At 42.8% G+C, this 15,610-nt stretch overlaps 1 protein-coding gene across 1 annotated transcript in view; it reads right to left on the bottom strand.

Annotated features, from left to right (window-relative positions):
* Positions 1 to 15,610, bottom strand: part of LRRC1 (leucine rich repeat containing 1) — a 121,565-nt gene that overhangs the window by 91,218 nt on the left and 14,737 nt on the right. Inside the window, exon 2 of the mRNA XM_073336268.2 lies at positions 10,846 to 10,963. Coding sequence (XP_073192369.1) covers positions 10,846 to 10,963 — 118 coding nt within the window. The remainder of the gene's footprint in view (positions 1 to 10,845; positions 10,964 to 15,610) is intronic.

Raw genomic sequence — 15,610 nt, 5'->3', positions numbered from 1 at the left:
ACTTTCTGAAGATCTTAGTTCTCTCGAAGTAGCACACTAGTGTGTGTCTGATGTCCAGAGGGTGAAATATTGAGTCCCATTTTCTCCCATGAGGTTTAGGGAAAAATGAGGCAAGATGGATTGGTTGGGTAAAAATATAGGACAAGGTTTTAGAGTGACCTTGTCGTTGAAAAAGATGGTATATAGTGGGTGTGCCAGGAGGGCCCCTAATTCTCCCATTCGTCGGGCAGACGTGATAGTGACTAAGAATGCCACCTTCATTGACAGATGTGTTAGCATGTTGCTAATGGTTCAAATGGGGCCCAGGTAAGGCAGCATATTACCAAGTTCAAGTCCCAAGGAGGGGCAGGTACTCCTATTTCAGGGTGGACATTTCTGATATCCCTAAGAAAGTGTTTGGTGATAGGATAGGAAAATACAGATCTCATAGAGCTTGTGGTCTTCTTTCTTCTTCTTTATGCCACTTTTCCTGGTGAGGGTTTACCTTGTGATGAAAGGCGGTAATAGCTGCGAGATGGACTGTGAGCAAGCTAAGGGATAAGCTGTAACTAAAGAACTCTAGCCTGTATTCTAAAATCATTGGTAAGTGGGCGGTAACAGCTCGGGATAGTTTGTTTTTGCACCAGGTATAGAATCTCCTCCATTTATGAAGTATTATGGGTGGTAAATGGCCCAACTTGATTATCATTCACATTGTAAGGAGAGTGATCACTTTAGATAAGCTATTACCAGCAGGAGAGAGTGGGGTGGGGGGAGAGAAAACCTTTCGTAGTGATAAACACCCATTTTTTCATGCTTTGTGTGTATAAAAAGATCTTCTATACTTTCCACAGTATGCACCCGATGAAGTGAGCTGTAGCTCGCGAAAGCTTACGCTCAAATAAATTGGTTAGTCTGTAAGGTGCCACAAGTACTCCTTTTCTTTTTGCGAATACAGACTAACATGGCTGTTACTCTGAAACCTGTCCTTCTACTGTTCAATAATATGTTTTTCAGCTGTTCTGAGCAGGTCAGTTCGTCATGATGGAACCGTGTAGGAGCCATGCTCTCAGGAGAAGCCTCTCCAGGTTTGTGTGATACACCTGTCCAGCATCTTGCAATAGAAGATTTGGCAGAAGTGGAAGAGTGCATGGTGCACATACCGCCATCCTCAAAAGGTACAAGTACCAAGTTTGTCTGGGCCATGTGGGGACTATCAAGGTGACTTTGGCCTTGTCTCCTCTTATTTTGTGTATTACCTTTGATAGCAGGGGAATGGGGGAAAACGCATATAGCAGGGAGACATCCCATTTGAGAAGAACGGCATCGCGCAGGGATCAGCACGCCAACCCTGCTCTCGAGCAGAATTGCGGGCATTTATAATTCTGGGATGTCACAAAGAGGTCTATGAATGGGTGACCCCGGTGTTTGAATATGTTCTGCAGAACCGTGTTGTTTAGCTTCCACTCATGGTCCTGAGAGCATTCCCTCCTCCTTGTATCTGCTGCGGTGTTCTGACATCCAGAGAGAGAGATGAGGCATTGTAGCGGATACATCAGTTCCATAGTTTCCTGGCTTCACTGCACAGGAAATGTGATCTTGCTCCCCAGTCAGTTTTATATAAAACATTCAGGCAATGCTGGTTTTGCTCCTGATCAAGGGCAGGAAGTGCAAGCATGCGTTGCGGATTGCGCTATTCCAGGAAGTTTATGTGTAACAGTGTCTCAGAGGGAGACCATCTTCCCTGAATTGTACGATGTGTAGGTAAGCCCCCCCATCAAGGTGGCATTTGTTGCGAGAAGCATTGAGGGTAGATTCTGTCTGAAAGGGACTGCCACACACACATGTTGTGGGGTTGGGTCCACCAGCGTAAAGAGTCTGACTTTGAGCAGCACAGTGAGGTGCCTGTTCAGGCCATGTTTGTGTGGAATGTAGACTGTTCTTAGCGAACCCTGACTGCAGAGCATGTGAAGTCATGTATGTCATACTACGGATGTGGTTGCTGCCATGAGGCCTAATGGCTAGAGACAGGTCCGCACCGACATCTGTGGGCTGTTCAGTACTGTGAAGATCAGACTGTTTATAGTAACTAATCTGGTCGGTGGTAGGGACGCTTTGGCCTCTAGAGCTTCAAGATGGGCCCTGTTGAAGTCCAGTTCCTGCATGGGTGTCAATGTTGATTTTTCTATATTTACTTGGAATCCCAACCGCGAGAAGAGGGTGATTATCCTGTGCATAATGTCTATGGCATCTACTTCTGTGGGTACTTTTAGAAGGCAATTGTCCATATAGAGAAAAACTGTCACTCCCTGCTTGCAGAGGTGTACCACCACTACCGCAAGAATTTGGGGGGGACACACGCTGCTGTCGAAAGGCCAAAAGGCAGAACTTTTTATTGATAATATTCTGTCCCCAGAGTAAACCTGAGGACCTCCTGTGTGCAGGATGTATGGTTATGTGAAAATAGGCATCTTGTAGGTCGAGGGCTGAAAACCAGTCCCCCGTTCCAATGCTGATATTATTGTTGCTAATGTGACCATCCCGAACCACTGGTTGAATTTGTTGAGTTTTCTGAGGTAGAAAATAGACCCTCCTCCCCTGCATCCACTATTCTTTTTCTGGGTTAAGAAGTAGTGGGAGTAAAAGCTTTTCCTTGTGTTGTGATGATACCTGTTGTATGGCACCCAGATGGAGGAGGTGGTTTACTTCTTGCCATTGAAGGTGTTCATGAGAGGGGTCCCTGAAGAGGGACAGGTCTCTCAAGCCCTTGACCAAACCCGCAAAATTGTTGTTTTTCAGAGGATTGGTGGGATGCTGATGATTGAGCTGAGGGTAGTTGATGCTTTGGAGGTCTCGGTCTGTGCCTTTGTGTGTCATATTTCCTGTTGTTGGGCATATGGGACAGACCTTGTACATTGTGTGGCATAGTATTTACCCTGTTTTCTTATTGATGCAGGCGTGTATATACACCAAGGGAGCAAAGAGTCACCAGAGAGTCCTTCATGGTGTGAAGGGACTCATCAGTCTTTGCCGCAAACAGCTTCTGGCCATCAAATGGGAGGTCTTCCACTGTGGACAGTATTTCTTTTGGGAAGCCAGACAAGTGAAGCCACGAAGCTTGATACATAACTAGGACAGTGGCCATGGAGCGTGCCGCCGGGTCAGCAGCATCTAAAGATACCCGTTAGGTGATTTAGCTGGGAGTTGGCCCTCTGAAATAATGGCTTTAAATTGATCTTTTTTGTCTTCTGGGATTATGTCAATAAAATCTGAGAGTTTGGAATAGTTTGTGTGGTCATATTTTGCCATTAAAGCAGCATTACTAGCAATCCAAAATCGAAGAGTGGCTGATGAATAGGCCTTGTGTCCAAAGAGGTCTAACTGTTTTCACTCTTTGTCATTCAAAGTGGATCTGGATTTGTGCTGCCTGTTTCATTGGTTGATGCCATCAACCACTAAGGAATTCGATGTAGCGTGAGAAAATAAAAAGTCCATTTCCTTTGAGGGGACAGTACTTTTTATCCACTCTCTTGGAAGTGGGCAGTATCATAGCCGGGGTCTGCCATGTTTTTAGCCGACTTCATGAGTGCGTCATTTATCAGACGTACAATTTTTGATGAAGAGAATGCTTGGAAAATGTCAATAATTTGTGTTGGAACTCTGGGACTTCCTCTAGAGGGATCTCTAGGGAATCAGGGATTCTTTTAAAGAGCTCTTGGAAATGTTTGAAATCGTCCGCAGCTGTGGGTGGCGGTGGCATTATGGCCTCATCTGGGAAGAAGAAGAAGAAAGAAGAAATATTAGTGGCTGGTGTCATGTCCTATTCCAGGGTCACCTCCTGTTCTTCAAAGCTTTCTTCAAGGGGCTCTGATGGTGCAGTCATTGAGGATGGTGGGGGAAATCTAATCCTCTCCCCACAGGGTGCTGGGGTACTGTCTCCTATATAGCCTCTAGGGGTCCCAGTAGGGCCACTGAGTGGGGAATGGCATACGCAGTGCCATCCTTCTCACAGCAGAAGGCAACCTCCTCTTCATCTCTGGCCCCTCCATTTTCCAGCGAGGAGAAAGAGGAGATGGGCTCCCATGGTGCCGAACATGCCAGAGAAACATTGGTACCAAAGAGAGAGGTTTCCAGCGTCAGTGAAACAAGCAGGTCTTTGTGGTACAGAAAATGGTGTGGAGCCAATGATTTTGGTACAAAGGTGGTCGGTGCCAACGATGCTGTTGCAATTGCGGCTGTCAGTGCTGACATCTGAGCACTCTGCGCTATTGGGACAGGAGGCGGTGCCATAGCCTGGGTGCAGCATCCTGCTGCCGCTTATTAAGGCGGCTCGGTCTGTGCCATAGCAGAGGAGATAGATGTCTGTTTGCCCCTCAACACCGAGCTTGCCCACTTTCACGGTATGCGCGCTACTGGAGGCTCCTGGTGTCTTGTAAGTACTCAGCTGCAGTGCAGTTGGTACCAAGGACATGGAGCGGGCCGGAGACCACTTCTTTTTTGGCAGCTCTTTAGGATAGGAAGTCAATGCTCTTTTCCTCACTACCTTTTTGGAGGAGTGAGCCTTCCACTGTGAGAAGGGTGAAGTTGTAGTCCAGAGGGAGTCTGTGGACCAGGATCGGATGCCAGGTGCAGAGACTTCTCCATTAGTAGAAGTTTGAGACGTAGGTCTCTGTCCTTCCTGACGCAAGGTTTCAAACTGGTGTAGCGAGAGCACTTCTGTGGGACATGTGTCTCACCTAGGTGCCAGAGTTTTTTTTTTTGTTTTGTTTTGAATCAGTTTTGTTTTCTTTTTTTAAGAAAATAAACAGGGAGAAAGGGATAAGTAAACCTAATTAGGGTACTTAAGACCACTCTAAAAGACTGTTCTAAACACTAAGTATAGTTATCGGTTTTAACACTACTGGGAGCTCAGTCTCAGGCAGAGGCCAGCTGAGAAGGAACTGAGGGGGATCTGATTGCGCAGCACTAGATAAGTGCTGACAATGGCACAAGATGCGGAGAGCGAATTTGCAACCCAGATGAGCACTGCTGCTGAAATTCTCCGATCAAAGGCGCAGGGATGCACAATCACCTGAAGTGAAACACTCACAGGGACATGCCTCGAAAAATCAAACTTAAGTTAATCACTCTACACAGCAGTCTGTACACAACAGATTCCGGGGCCACCCCAGGAAGAAAGTGATCTACAACAGCAGACAGAAATATAATGGGACAGAAACACAAGGGGAGTAGGAGAGAAGAAACAAGGCCAGAATGAAAAGGCAGCAAGACACTAGTTGCAGGACGGCCCTTAAAGTTTTTCTTTTAGAATTCCTTATTTCATTGGGAAGAAAGATAATATTTATATACCACAACTATGGGTGCAAGGTAAGTCTTGTTTTCATTTCAGGCTGAAGCAGGCCAGGTGCTATTGAAGAGGAGATGGGCAAAGAGAACATTTAACCCCTCCTCTCCCCCAGCAATGGTCTTCACAAGGCTCCAAATTATTATCCGAAAGGCCAAAGTTATGAATGTTAAGCAATGGAACAACAGCAAATTGGAGAGTCTTCATCCTTTATATAAATTATAAAGCACAACAAAATGCTGGCTTTTTAGCCAAATTCTACGTTACAAATAACTCCCCTAACAATGGGAACCTAGAATCGCTCCTGAGGTGAAGGTAGCTTTCTTATTTCACATGTAATGGGAAGGAACTTCAGTTGCAGGAGAATAGTGCACACACAGAAGTGACAGCTTACATTTCCCTCTGGCCATCAGCTCTTTGCACCTCAATCATGTGAGCACACAAGCACGATAGAAACTAAGATGGGTAAATTCTTGTCCCCTCAGTTTGATTGAAGTGGTTGGTGGAGGAACTACTGATTGACAAGGAACAGTGAACAGCTAGGATAGAAAACGGGATAGTTGCCATCATCCTCACTGCTACAATCCCCAGACATTGCCAGTGTTATATTAATGCTAAAACAGTTCACATTAGTCATGGTAGGGCTAGCATCTCCAGAAGCTATTTTTGAGGCCAGAAGAAGTGCTGAGGCCTGGTCTACATTTAAAACTTATACAGGCATAGTTATATTGGTTAGGCATGTGGGGTGTTTTTTGGTTTTTTGGGGTTTTTTTTTTGTTTGTTTAAACAGACATAGCTATGCCAGTATAAATAGGGTGACCATATGTCCCATTTTGACCAGGACAGTCCCATTTTTAAACCTGGTCCTGAGCTTCCAGACTCTTCCCCCCTCCCTCCCCCGCCAAAAAAGTACGCATTTGTCCCGTTTGCTGATCAAGTTGGCAAGAGCAAACGGGACAAATGCCTACTTTTGGGGGGGGGGGGGAGGGGAGAAGAGTCTGGATGCCCACTTGTGTCAACATGTTTGGTGGGGGCAAGCGGAGATGCCAGCCTCCTCCTCCCGCCAGGGAGGGATACAGAGCTAGGGCAGGGGGGAGAAAGTTGAGGCAACATTCCAGCACGGGGAGGGGGCCAGCAGGGTGCCAGCAACAGGCAACAGCCTCTTGGGGGAAGGGGCCTCAGGTAAGAGGCTGGGAATGTCCCGTTTTCTCTTTGGGAAGCTGTGGTCACTCTAGTTACAAGTCTTAGGGGTTGTCTACACTTGAAACGCTACCGTGACACAGCTGCAGCTCTGGAGTTAATCCAGTGACAGGAGAACCCCTGTGGCGGTAGCTAGGTTAACGGAAAAATTCTTCTGTCAACTGAGCACTGTCTACACAGGAACTTAGGTCGACCTAACTACCTCATTCAGCAGTGTGGATTTTTTCCACACCCCTGAGCCATGTAGTTGGGCCGATCTAATTTTCTAGTGTAGATCAACCCCTAGTCTACACACACCAGCATAAGAGAGTGCTTTTGCAGGCATAGCTTATGTCTCTCAGGGGAACTGGTGTAAATTATGCCAGCAAAAGCACTTTTATGCTGATATAAGCTGCATCTATGCAGGATACTTTGCTGATGTAGCTATACTAGCATAGATATAGCAGCACAACTTTCCTAACGTAGACATGGTCTCCAAGCAGATAGCCTGTGCCAGCTATTCAAGCTGGAACCCCTGCCCACACCAGGAACAACTTTTTGGTCAGTCAAACTCAAGAATCCTAAAGGCTTGTCTACAGAGAAATTAAACCACCTGAACTAAAGGTGTGAATTTAAAGTGTATTACTTAAAGCACATTAGCGCCGATCTACAACGGGAACCTACATTGGCATAGCTACATCTCTCAGGGGTGTGAAAAATCCACACCCCTGAGAGATGTAACTAAGACCACCCAACCCCTGATATAGACAGCACTATGTCGATGGAAGAATTCTTCCATCGACATAGCTACTGCCTCTCGGGGAGGTGAATTACCTATGCCAACAGGAGAATCCCTCCTGCTGGAACAGGGATTGTTCCCACTGAAGCGCTATAGCGGCGCAGCTGCAGTTCTGTGGCTGTTGCAGTTTAAGTATAGACATACCCTGAGACTCCTGTGTGGATGCTCTCAGTCAGAAGTACAGTGGACTGAGTTTACTTTAGCTTAATTCCTCGTGTAAATGTCCTAAATTTCCAGTCCCATATGCAGGGATAACCCACACGTACAATGATTAAGTTTGCACAAACATCTTTTCTGAAGTACTGAATGTGTTCTTTGTTGGAGTATATTATTATTTCTCCTTCTCAGCTGCTGCTACCTCCATAGGGAACAGAAGATGTCCCTCAGTCCTAGAAATCCTGGTACCATGTACACTGAGTTAGGAGATCAGGCACTTGGGTAGCAAGCACAGGGCTGGGACTTCTGGGAGTAATAAAGAGCAAGGAGCAAAGGCGGCAGGGAACGGATCTTCACCATCCCTGACAAAGCTTTCACTGAGTAGCATTCTTCCCTTCATGCCAACATAAGAGACACTCACTCTGCTGACAGCATGATGAAGTGTTGCCTGCATTTAGCAATTCACTTATATCTTGGAGTTTAAAATATACTGCAAGTTATATTTGTTGGTGCTGGGGATGCCACTGGCTCTTTACACACTTTTTTCGATTTGCAATGCAGTTCTGTAATCTATACATCTGATAGTGGCCTATGTAAAGTTGCCCTCAGCTTATCACTTGAAGGGTGGAGAGAAAGGAAGAAACATTAGCTCTATGATAGAAGAATGGGAGCATTCTGTTCATTCAGTAACTTCTCTTCCACCTCATCCTGTGATAGAACATTCAGAGTATCCCATTTTATATGTGGGAAATAGACAGGTACAAGGGGCAGTGGTGGTAATGGGTATTAGTATTCCATCTCTGAAGGAAGTAGGATGGTCAGAAATGAAGCAATTAGTGCAGTAAGCAGACAGCTAGGACAAGAACAGAACAATGATCTCTTGTGCCCAGAGTTAAGATGTCACCACCACACTTCCCTATGCACGCAGCAGGTCATGTTTTGACAAGCAGAGCTGTTTTTCTTGGTCTGAAAGAAACACACATGATTGTAGTTTTTGCTGAATACATAAATAGCAAAGACTGATTAATAGAGAGTCACTGGGTAGGAGGAACCTTAGGCATGTTGAGATTCTCTCCTGTATAAAGCTGTTCTGAAGAACAGAAGTAGGAACCGCACAGAACACTCTGATATTTAGAATATTGTGAGAATCCTTACACAAGGTTTTTTTTTAGATTGACAAAAGCAACTAAGTTGTAAGCAGTTACATGCAACTGTATTAAACTGAAGAAAGTTAAGCCAGTCATTTTGGGTAATGAACTTGGAAGCAAGAAAATAGCACAATAAAATGGGTGATTAAGACTGGACCTTGGATATACAAGAGAAATTGCTTCCTGCAACCTACTTTAGTCCAAGTCATCACTTCAGAAGTTATTGCACAAGGAAGTATTTTATAAACCACCACCACCCTCCACACACAAACATTCATTCACACTATCCATTCTTGTTAGAATTGAACTCTCATGCCAACTTCCAAGTGAAGTCAGGCTGCTTAAGGTCCAATGGCTCTGCTCCATCGGTTCTTCATTTGCAGGGAAAAAAAACACAGAGTTGAGCCAAAGTACTGTTTCTTTTGGAATTAAAGGGTTGCCATCTCTTGGCAGACCTACACAGCCAAAAATGCTGTACATAAAGCCAGTGGCATTAACACAGAGATGTATACACCATTTTTACAATGCAATTTCTTAACCAACTGAATGCATTCTTTCTGGCTCCCAGATAATTCCTGCTCAATCACACAGCCTTTTCCCTACAAAGCTTTGTGAATATGAATGAAATGATATAGTACAGTGGAAGTCCTGCAGTAATTCTTTTGGGAATGGGGGTCAGAAGTGGCTGCATTTCATTACTGAATGTCCAAAGGAGGGGTCTGGTGAGAATGTAATCACCTGACACCTTCACATGAGGATTCAAAGTTTAGATAGATATGGAGGGAAAGGAAGGGGAGAGGAAAGGTTAGGTGACTCTACCAATGGAAACAAATACAAAATTTCCCTTACAGTTTAATGTCACTTCTCTAGCTCTTCAGTGTTCTTTCTCCTTATATTCAGGTACATTTTTGTCCCCGTCCCCCCCATACATGGCAATTTTCAGGAGTATACACTGAAGCAACACTCCAGACCTAAAAAGGATAGACATGACTGCCTCTGTATTTAACTGGCTCTTGCTCCTTCACTAAACCAGAAGCACATCACTGAGTGTGACCCCTCTGCCCAGGGCTCCTTGTGTGTTGCTTCTGCAGCGTTCCTGATATTTGCTGGCCCAGGCAACAAGAGACCATGCTCCACTCCTAAACACTGATTTGCTGTTCCTAACCCATCAGGGCAGCAAGCTGCTGCAAGGGGGCCCTGCAGGTCCTAAACATCTCCCACAATTACCAAGGGATCACCAGGCTACAAAGCTAACAAGTCACACCAATTTCACTGTCACTGCTTAGAAAAGCAGGAGCAGTAGTTGAAGCAAGCGCAAGACCTGAACAACAAACGGCATGCTTTTTACTTGCAGCAAGGAACAACAAAAGATTAGGCGGAGAGAGACAGAAAAGGATGAGGAATGGAATGGACATCTAGCCAGGGCATAGCCTTTGTACATCAATGGGCTATCTGCCACATCTTTCATTTTGGTCTCTGCCTTCTAGGTGTATATTTATAAACTGTGCTTGAAAACCTTACCAAACAGACACACACACAGCAAAACCGGATATATAGATTAGTATTCCTTCAGCCAACAGTATTTAACCTTTCAGAAAGGAGTGGGTAGAGAGAAGAACAGTACTCTAATGCTATAGTTCTACTGCTGGCTCCCCTTAGCATTGAACCATAGCACACACAGTCTAGCACTCCAGAAAACTCTGTGCATTATCTAGGAGCACATTCTTCATGGTGTTTAGAGGCTTCAGAGCCATACAAAGACCCCCAGTAGCATATTGAGAATCACAGTACAGTGTAGAACCTCAGAGTTACAAACACCAGAGTTACGAATTGACTAGTCAACCACACACTTCATTTGGACCTGGAAGTATGCAATCAGGCAGCAGTAGAGACCAAAAAAAAAAGCAACCAAAAACAAGTACAGTACTGTGTTAAACTACTTTAAAAAAAAAATGTTAAATTTAAAAAAAAATTGACAAAGTAAGGAAACAGTTTGTGCTTATTTCATTTACATTAAAAAGGTTAAAAGCAGCATTTTTCTTCTGCATAGTAAAGTTTCAAAGTTGTATTAAATCAAAGTTCAGTTGTAAACTTTTTAAGAACCGTAACGTTTTGTTCAGCGTTACGAACATTTCAGAGTTCTGAACAACCTCTATTCCTGAAGTATTTGTAACTCTAAGGTTCTCCTCTGTACAATAAATAGGGCAGAACCAAACAAGTCTGTGAATACTCTAGCTTACCATTTCGAGACAAATCAAGTTCCACCAGCTGCATAAAGTTTGCTATTTCTGGAGGGAGCCGCTGAATTTCATTATCACTGAGTCCAAGTTTCCGTAATTTTACAAGCTGGAAAAAGGGCTGAAAAAGAAAATCCCATATTATTATTCACATAATGCATCTGCAACTTGGTTAAGTTCACATATGTCAAGTTTCTTGGAGGGACAGCAGCACTGGTTGATATAAACATCTAAAGTTCCAGGGACTGCCTCACAAATCTTCTTATTCAACTAAGCCCTGGTCTACACTGGGGCAGGGGGAGGTGGGGTGGAAATCGATCTAAGTTATGCAACTTCAGCTATGTGAATAGATCGACTTAGATCGTACTTACATCGACTTACCATGGTGTCTCCACCACGGTGAGTCGACTGCTGCCGATCCCCCGTCAACTCTGCCTGCACCTCTTGCGGTACTGGAGTACAGGAGTTGACGGGAAAGCGCTCGGGAATCGATTTATCATGTGCAGACTAGACGCGATAATCAATCCCTGCTAGATCGATCGCTGCCTATTGACCCGGTGTGTAGTGAAGACATACCCTTAGTATGATAAAAATCAAGTACAGAAACAACTTAAAAAGAAGTCAGATTCTTTTCAGAACCACAGAAAACAATTTCCATCTAGGTATTTGTACTGACCTTGCTATGAAGGGTGAGTAGACCTTGCAGCACTCTTTTGTGAAAAATAAAGTTCAGTGTAGCTTTTAGAACATTTATAAAATTCTAGCCATTATGAATCACAGCAGATTCATAAAGTCTAGACAGTTACGTAATTGTTACTTAGAGGCTGGCTTTTAAGCAATATACTTTGCTGACTACACTTCTAGATAAATACTATTTTGGTATAATTTATTCAGCAACTCTCTCAGAGAACATCTCAGCATTATTCTGATCTCACAAAGTAGAATATAATTATAAAAGCTATTCACATACACAGATATCCACATCCCAGTTATGATGGTTAGAGCACAAAGAGAACTTGCTACTCTAAAAAGTCTAAGTTCCATTCCCATAGTTTTAATACTATAGGGAAATATTGTGCTCACACAAGTCAATAAAACATCATCTATACGACGATCTTGTGATAGCTTGGACTTGGATATCACAATTTTCTACTTTGAAAACTGCTTTTCAGAAGAAGGCATTACAAAAGAAAAACAGTGTTGCCAACTCAAAATTATATTGCAAGTCTCATGATATTTAGGTTTGGAGGGGTTTGTTTTTGTTTAAGCCCCAGCTCCTGGACTCAATCTCAGCTTTCATTTAGAAAATTTTCTAGCCCTAATGGCTGCAGTGAAAATATGGACCAAGTGTTTTCTAAAGGATTTAAAAATAAAAAAATCCACAAATGGCAAATAAAAAGAAGCCCCAATTTTTATTTTTTTAAAATCTCATTGGGGGGGGGGGTCTGACACATGATTTTTTTTAATAAAACTGACCTTTTATTACTCACTAGGAAGTCAAGAAATATGCAGAACTCCCTTGAAATACAACTGTGCAACAATGAAGGACTAAAACAAAAACGATATTGGATATCACTTGACTCCAAGCAAATGGGAAGGGATATAGTGCACACAATTGCAAATGGAAGGGGAGATGGTTCACAAGACACTATTAATATACAGCGCAGACTAGGAACATTTGAGAACTCCTCATCCACACAGTGTTGTTTATTACACATACAGCATGTACACATGTCTGTAATATATATATTGCAAACACCACATAAAAATATATAAGGACCAAATAGGACCAGTTAAACCTGAACAAGTTACAAGATATTTAGCCAGGTTACTATTCCCAAAGTGAACTAAATTTCTTACATTTAAAGTTCTCGAAGAATTGTATGTCCATTTTATGTACCAGTTGAGGAGGCAACACCAATATGTAGATAAATGATAAACTGTAGAAATGTGAAAAAAGTCTTAAAGTTGTTGTAACCTTTTTATACAGGCCTAAATCATTTTTCAGTTCCAATTTTAGTGGATCCTATTCCAATTTCAGATAATGCCTATTTATAGTTAAGCAAGAGCTACACTGTCAATGCTCACTGAAGCCTTGAGGTAGTCTCTGAGCTACGCTTACTTCTGCCAATTGTTTGTTAGTGGCCAAAACAGCAGTATTTACTAGTTAAAATATCTATATTTATATCTATATGCATGCACACGTTACACTCATCAAGAGAGCATACTGCCTTAAATATTTGCTACATGTAATCTGATAGACCTGGCTCATTACTAAATTACCATAATAGTCGGACTCTATTCACAAAGCACTCTGGTAGGAACCTAAGTGCAACATAATAATTTCTTGATATTTGAATGGGGGCCAGACCAGAGTGTCTACCCAGCATTCAAAATATGCTGCAACAGCATGGTTTTGACTGTAGATCCAACTTCTTTGCATGTGTTTTGGCAACATTTTTTAAATACAGCTTCTTTAGTGAAAGAATTCTCAGTTTAAAAAAGAAAAAAAGGGAACATTACCCATTTTTCTCAGCATTGTGTTTAAGGATTTATATTAGGAGGAACACTTCAAAGCTCAATGCTGTTCATTTTGCTGCAAAGGAAGGGGGGAGGGTCACTTGTGACACTGACTAGCTATAGTCCACAAATTAAGACCTTGTAAATCAATTTTTATCCTTATAATGTTCATGACCAAAAAAAAAAAAAAATTGTACACCACACATTTCATTCCTTAATGAAATCTTTCATGTCAAACATTATAACTGGTCCTCCTGAATCTGGAAACAAGCAAACCAAAAAATAAAGTCAGTCAGTCTCTAATAAGGATTGATGAAACTCCAACTTCTCTTCTGGGCAACGGGCCAAACACACACACGTTGCTGGACTTCTTTGACTGCTCCCTTCTTGCAAGAAGGCAGAGCATTAATGCACTAGAATCCTGCATGAATATTTCAATCCCTTGCCTGAACAACAATAAGGAGCAGATGAAAGCAAGAGACAATAAAAAAAACGAAGATAATGGAGGGCTAAAGAACACTCTTGAAGCTAGGCTGCTTTAAGTGTTCTTTTCAATGATACAACCACACTGAAGCCATGTGAAAGTCAGTTTATAATCTCCCTTTGACTCAGCAGATTGACCAAAACGCTTAACATCACAAGCAACGTCTTCCTTCAGGAAAGCCACCACTAACAGCAGGAGGCTCAGAAAGATAATTAGGGCCTGATTTTCTAGAAATGACAACAGTTACATCCACAATAAGTTGCCATGAAGAGACTATGAATGAGTTGCAAGCTCAGTGTTGTATCTGACGAAAATTGAGGCCTTGGGAGGGGGGCGGTTTGAGGGACGACAAGCAGTTAAAAGTCTATTTTAAAATAGCCCTTTAAGCATTTTATACATAACATAGCTTTGGTGTCAACTTCAGATAATAAAGGCTGGAATTTCAAATCCAAGAAATAAACATATCACTGGGGATATCTGAAAATCACTGGAACTTTTATTTTACTTACTGTTTCATATAGTGCCTATAATTAAAGTATCAAGGCACAGAATAACTGAACAGAGATCAAAACTTCCCCTGTCTTAAGGCAGCAACAGCTTTTAAAAAGGAAAAATAGGTATATAGGAGTTACAGATTTAGGAAGAAAAGTTTGAGAATAAAAAGCCTCACGTATAGTAAATTGATAAACAATTTGAACAAGAACTTTTTTTAAATGTAGGCCTTTAGTTAAGCTCATAAACCCACACTTCTTTTCAGGCAGAAGCCTAATTTTAGGCAACAATTTTTAACACCAAAGTATGAAAGCCACCAAAATGAGAAAAGCCCTCAGGTTTTGAGAGAGTAATCTTCCATTTGCAGGTTATGTTTCTGTAATTATCAGGACACTGATTAGAATAATTTTCTTTAAAACTGTTTTATTCTTCTCTTGTGCTGCCCCAGAAAAAAGGGGAGGATTTGAAGCTCATTGTCACAACCACAAATATTTCTCTGGGCAAACAGGCAGAAGCCAAAAGAAGTTTTGGTGAACTCTCCGAAAAGACAGCTAAAAGGAAAGGCATTTGTTCCAAATTATCTCACAAATCTTTGAGATTACAGATACCATTAAATGCATGTTTGTCATAGCATAGATATGGTATAAACATTTCGTATAACCCGTATGAGCACCTTTGTACTGGGATGGTAAAACGTCTAGCATAGCTGACATTTTTTGCAGTTCTAGCTAAGACCATTGCCTCAGCTTGCTAGGGGGCTGAAGCTGGAAAAAATATACATATAAATCCTCTCCCAAACAGTGAAATGCAGCACAGTTTTAACATATCATTGAAGCGATAAAGTGTGAAAGAGCAAGCATCACTTTGAATGAGGATGATGGAAACCAAACTGCAGAATGATTTACTCCCGAGGGCATTCTGCACCAAAAATTTAAATATTCTGCACACGATATTTTAAGAATCTGCAAAATTCCGCAAATTTTATTTGTCAAATAAATATGGAGGCTCCAGCATGGCACTGGGAACACAGGCCACGGGCTGCACAGAGATGGGAGATCACTGTGCGGTTCCCCCCAGGGACATGGACTCAGCGGAGAGGCTGCACGCAACCCTGACACAGTGTGAAGGCCAGACCTGCCCCAGGAACACCCCAGAGCCCTGCCTCTCCGTGCCAGGTACACCAGATAGGCTCAGCAATGCAGGATCCAAGTGCGGAGGGGCTTGGCAGGGGGAGGGGAGACCCAGGTGTGGGTTGAGAGGGCTCTGTGTGGG

The sequence above is a fragment of the Lepidochelys kempii genome, chromosome 3 (assembly GCF_965140285.1).
Source record: "Lepidochelys kempii isolate rLepKem1 chromosome 3, rLepKem1.hap1, whole genome shotgun sequence".
NCBI lineage: Eukaryota > Metazoa > Chordata > Testudines > Cheloniidae > Lepidochelys > Lepidochelys kempii.
This window is presented reverse-complemented; position numbering and strand designations above follow the sequence as displayed.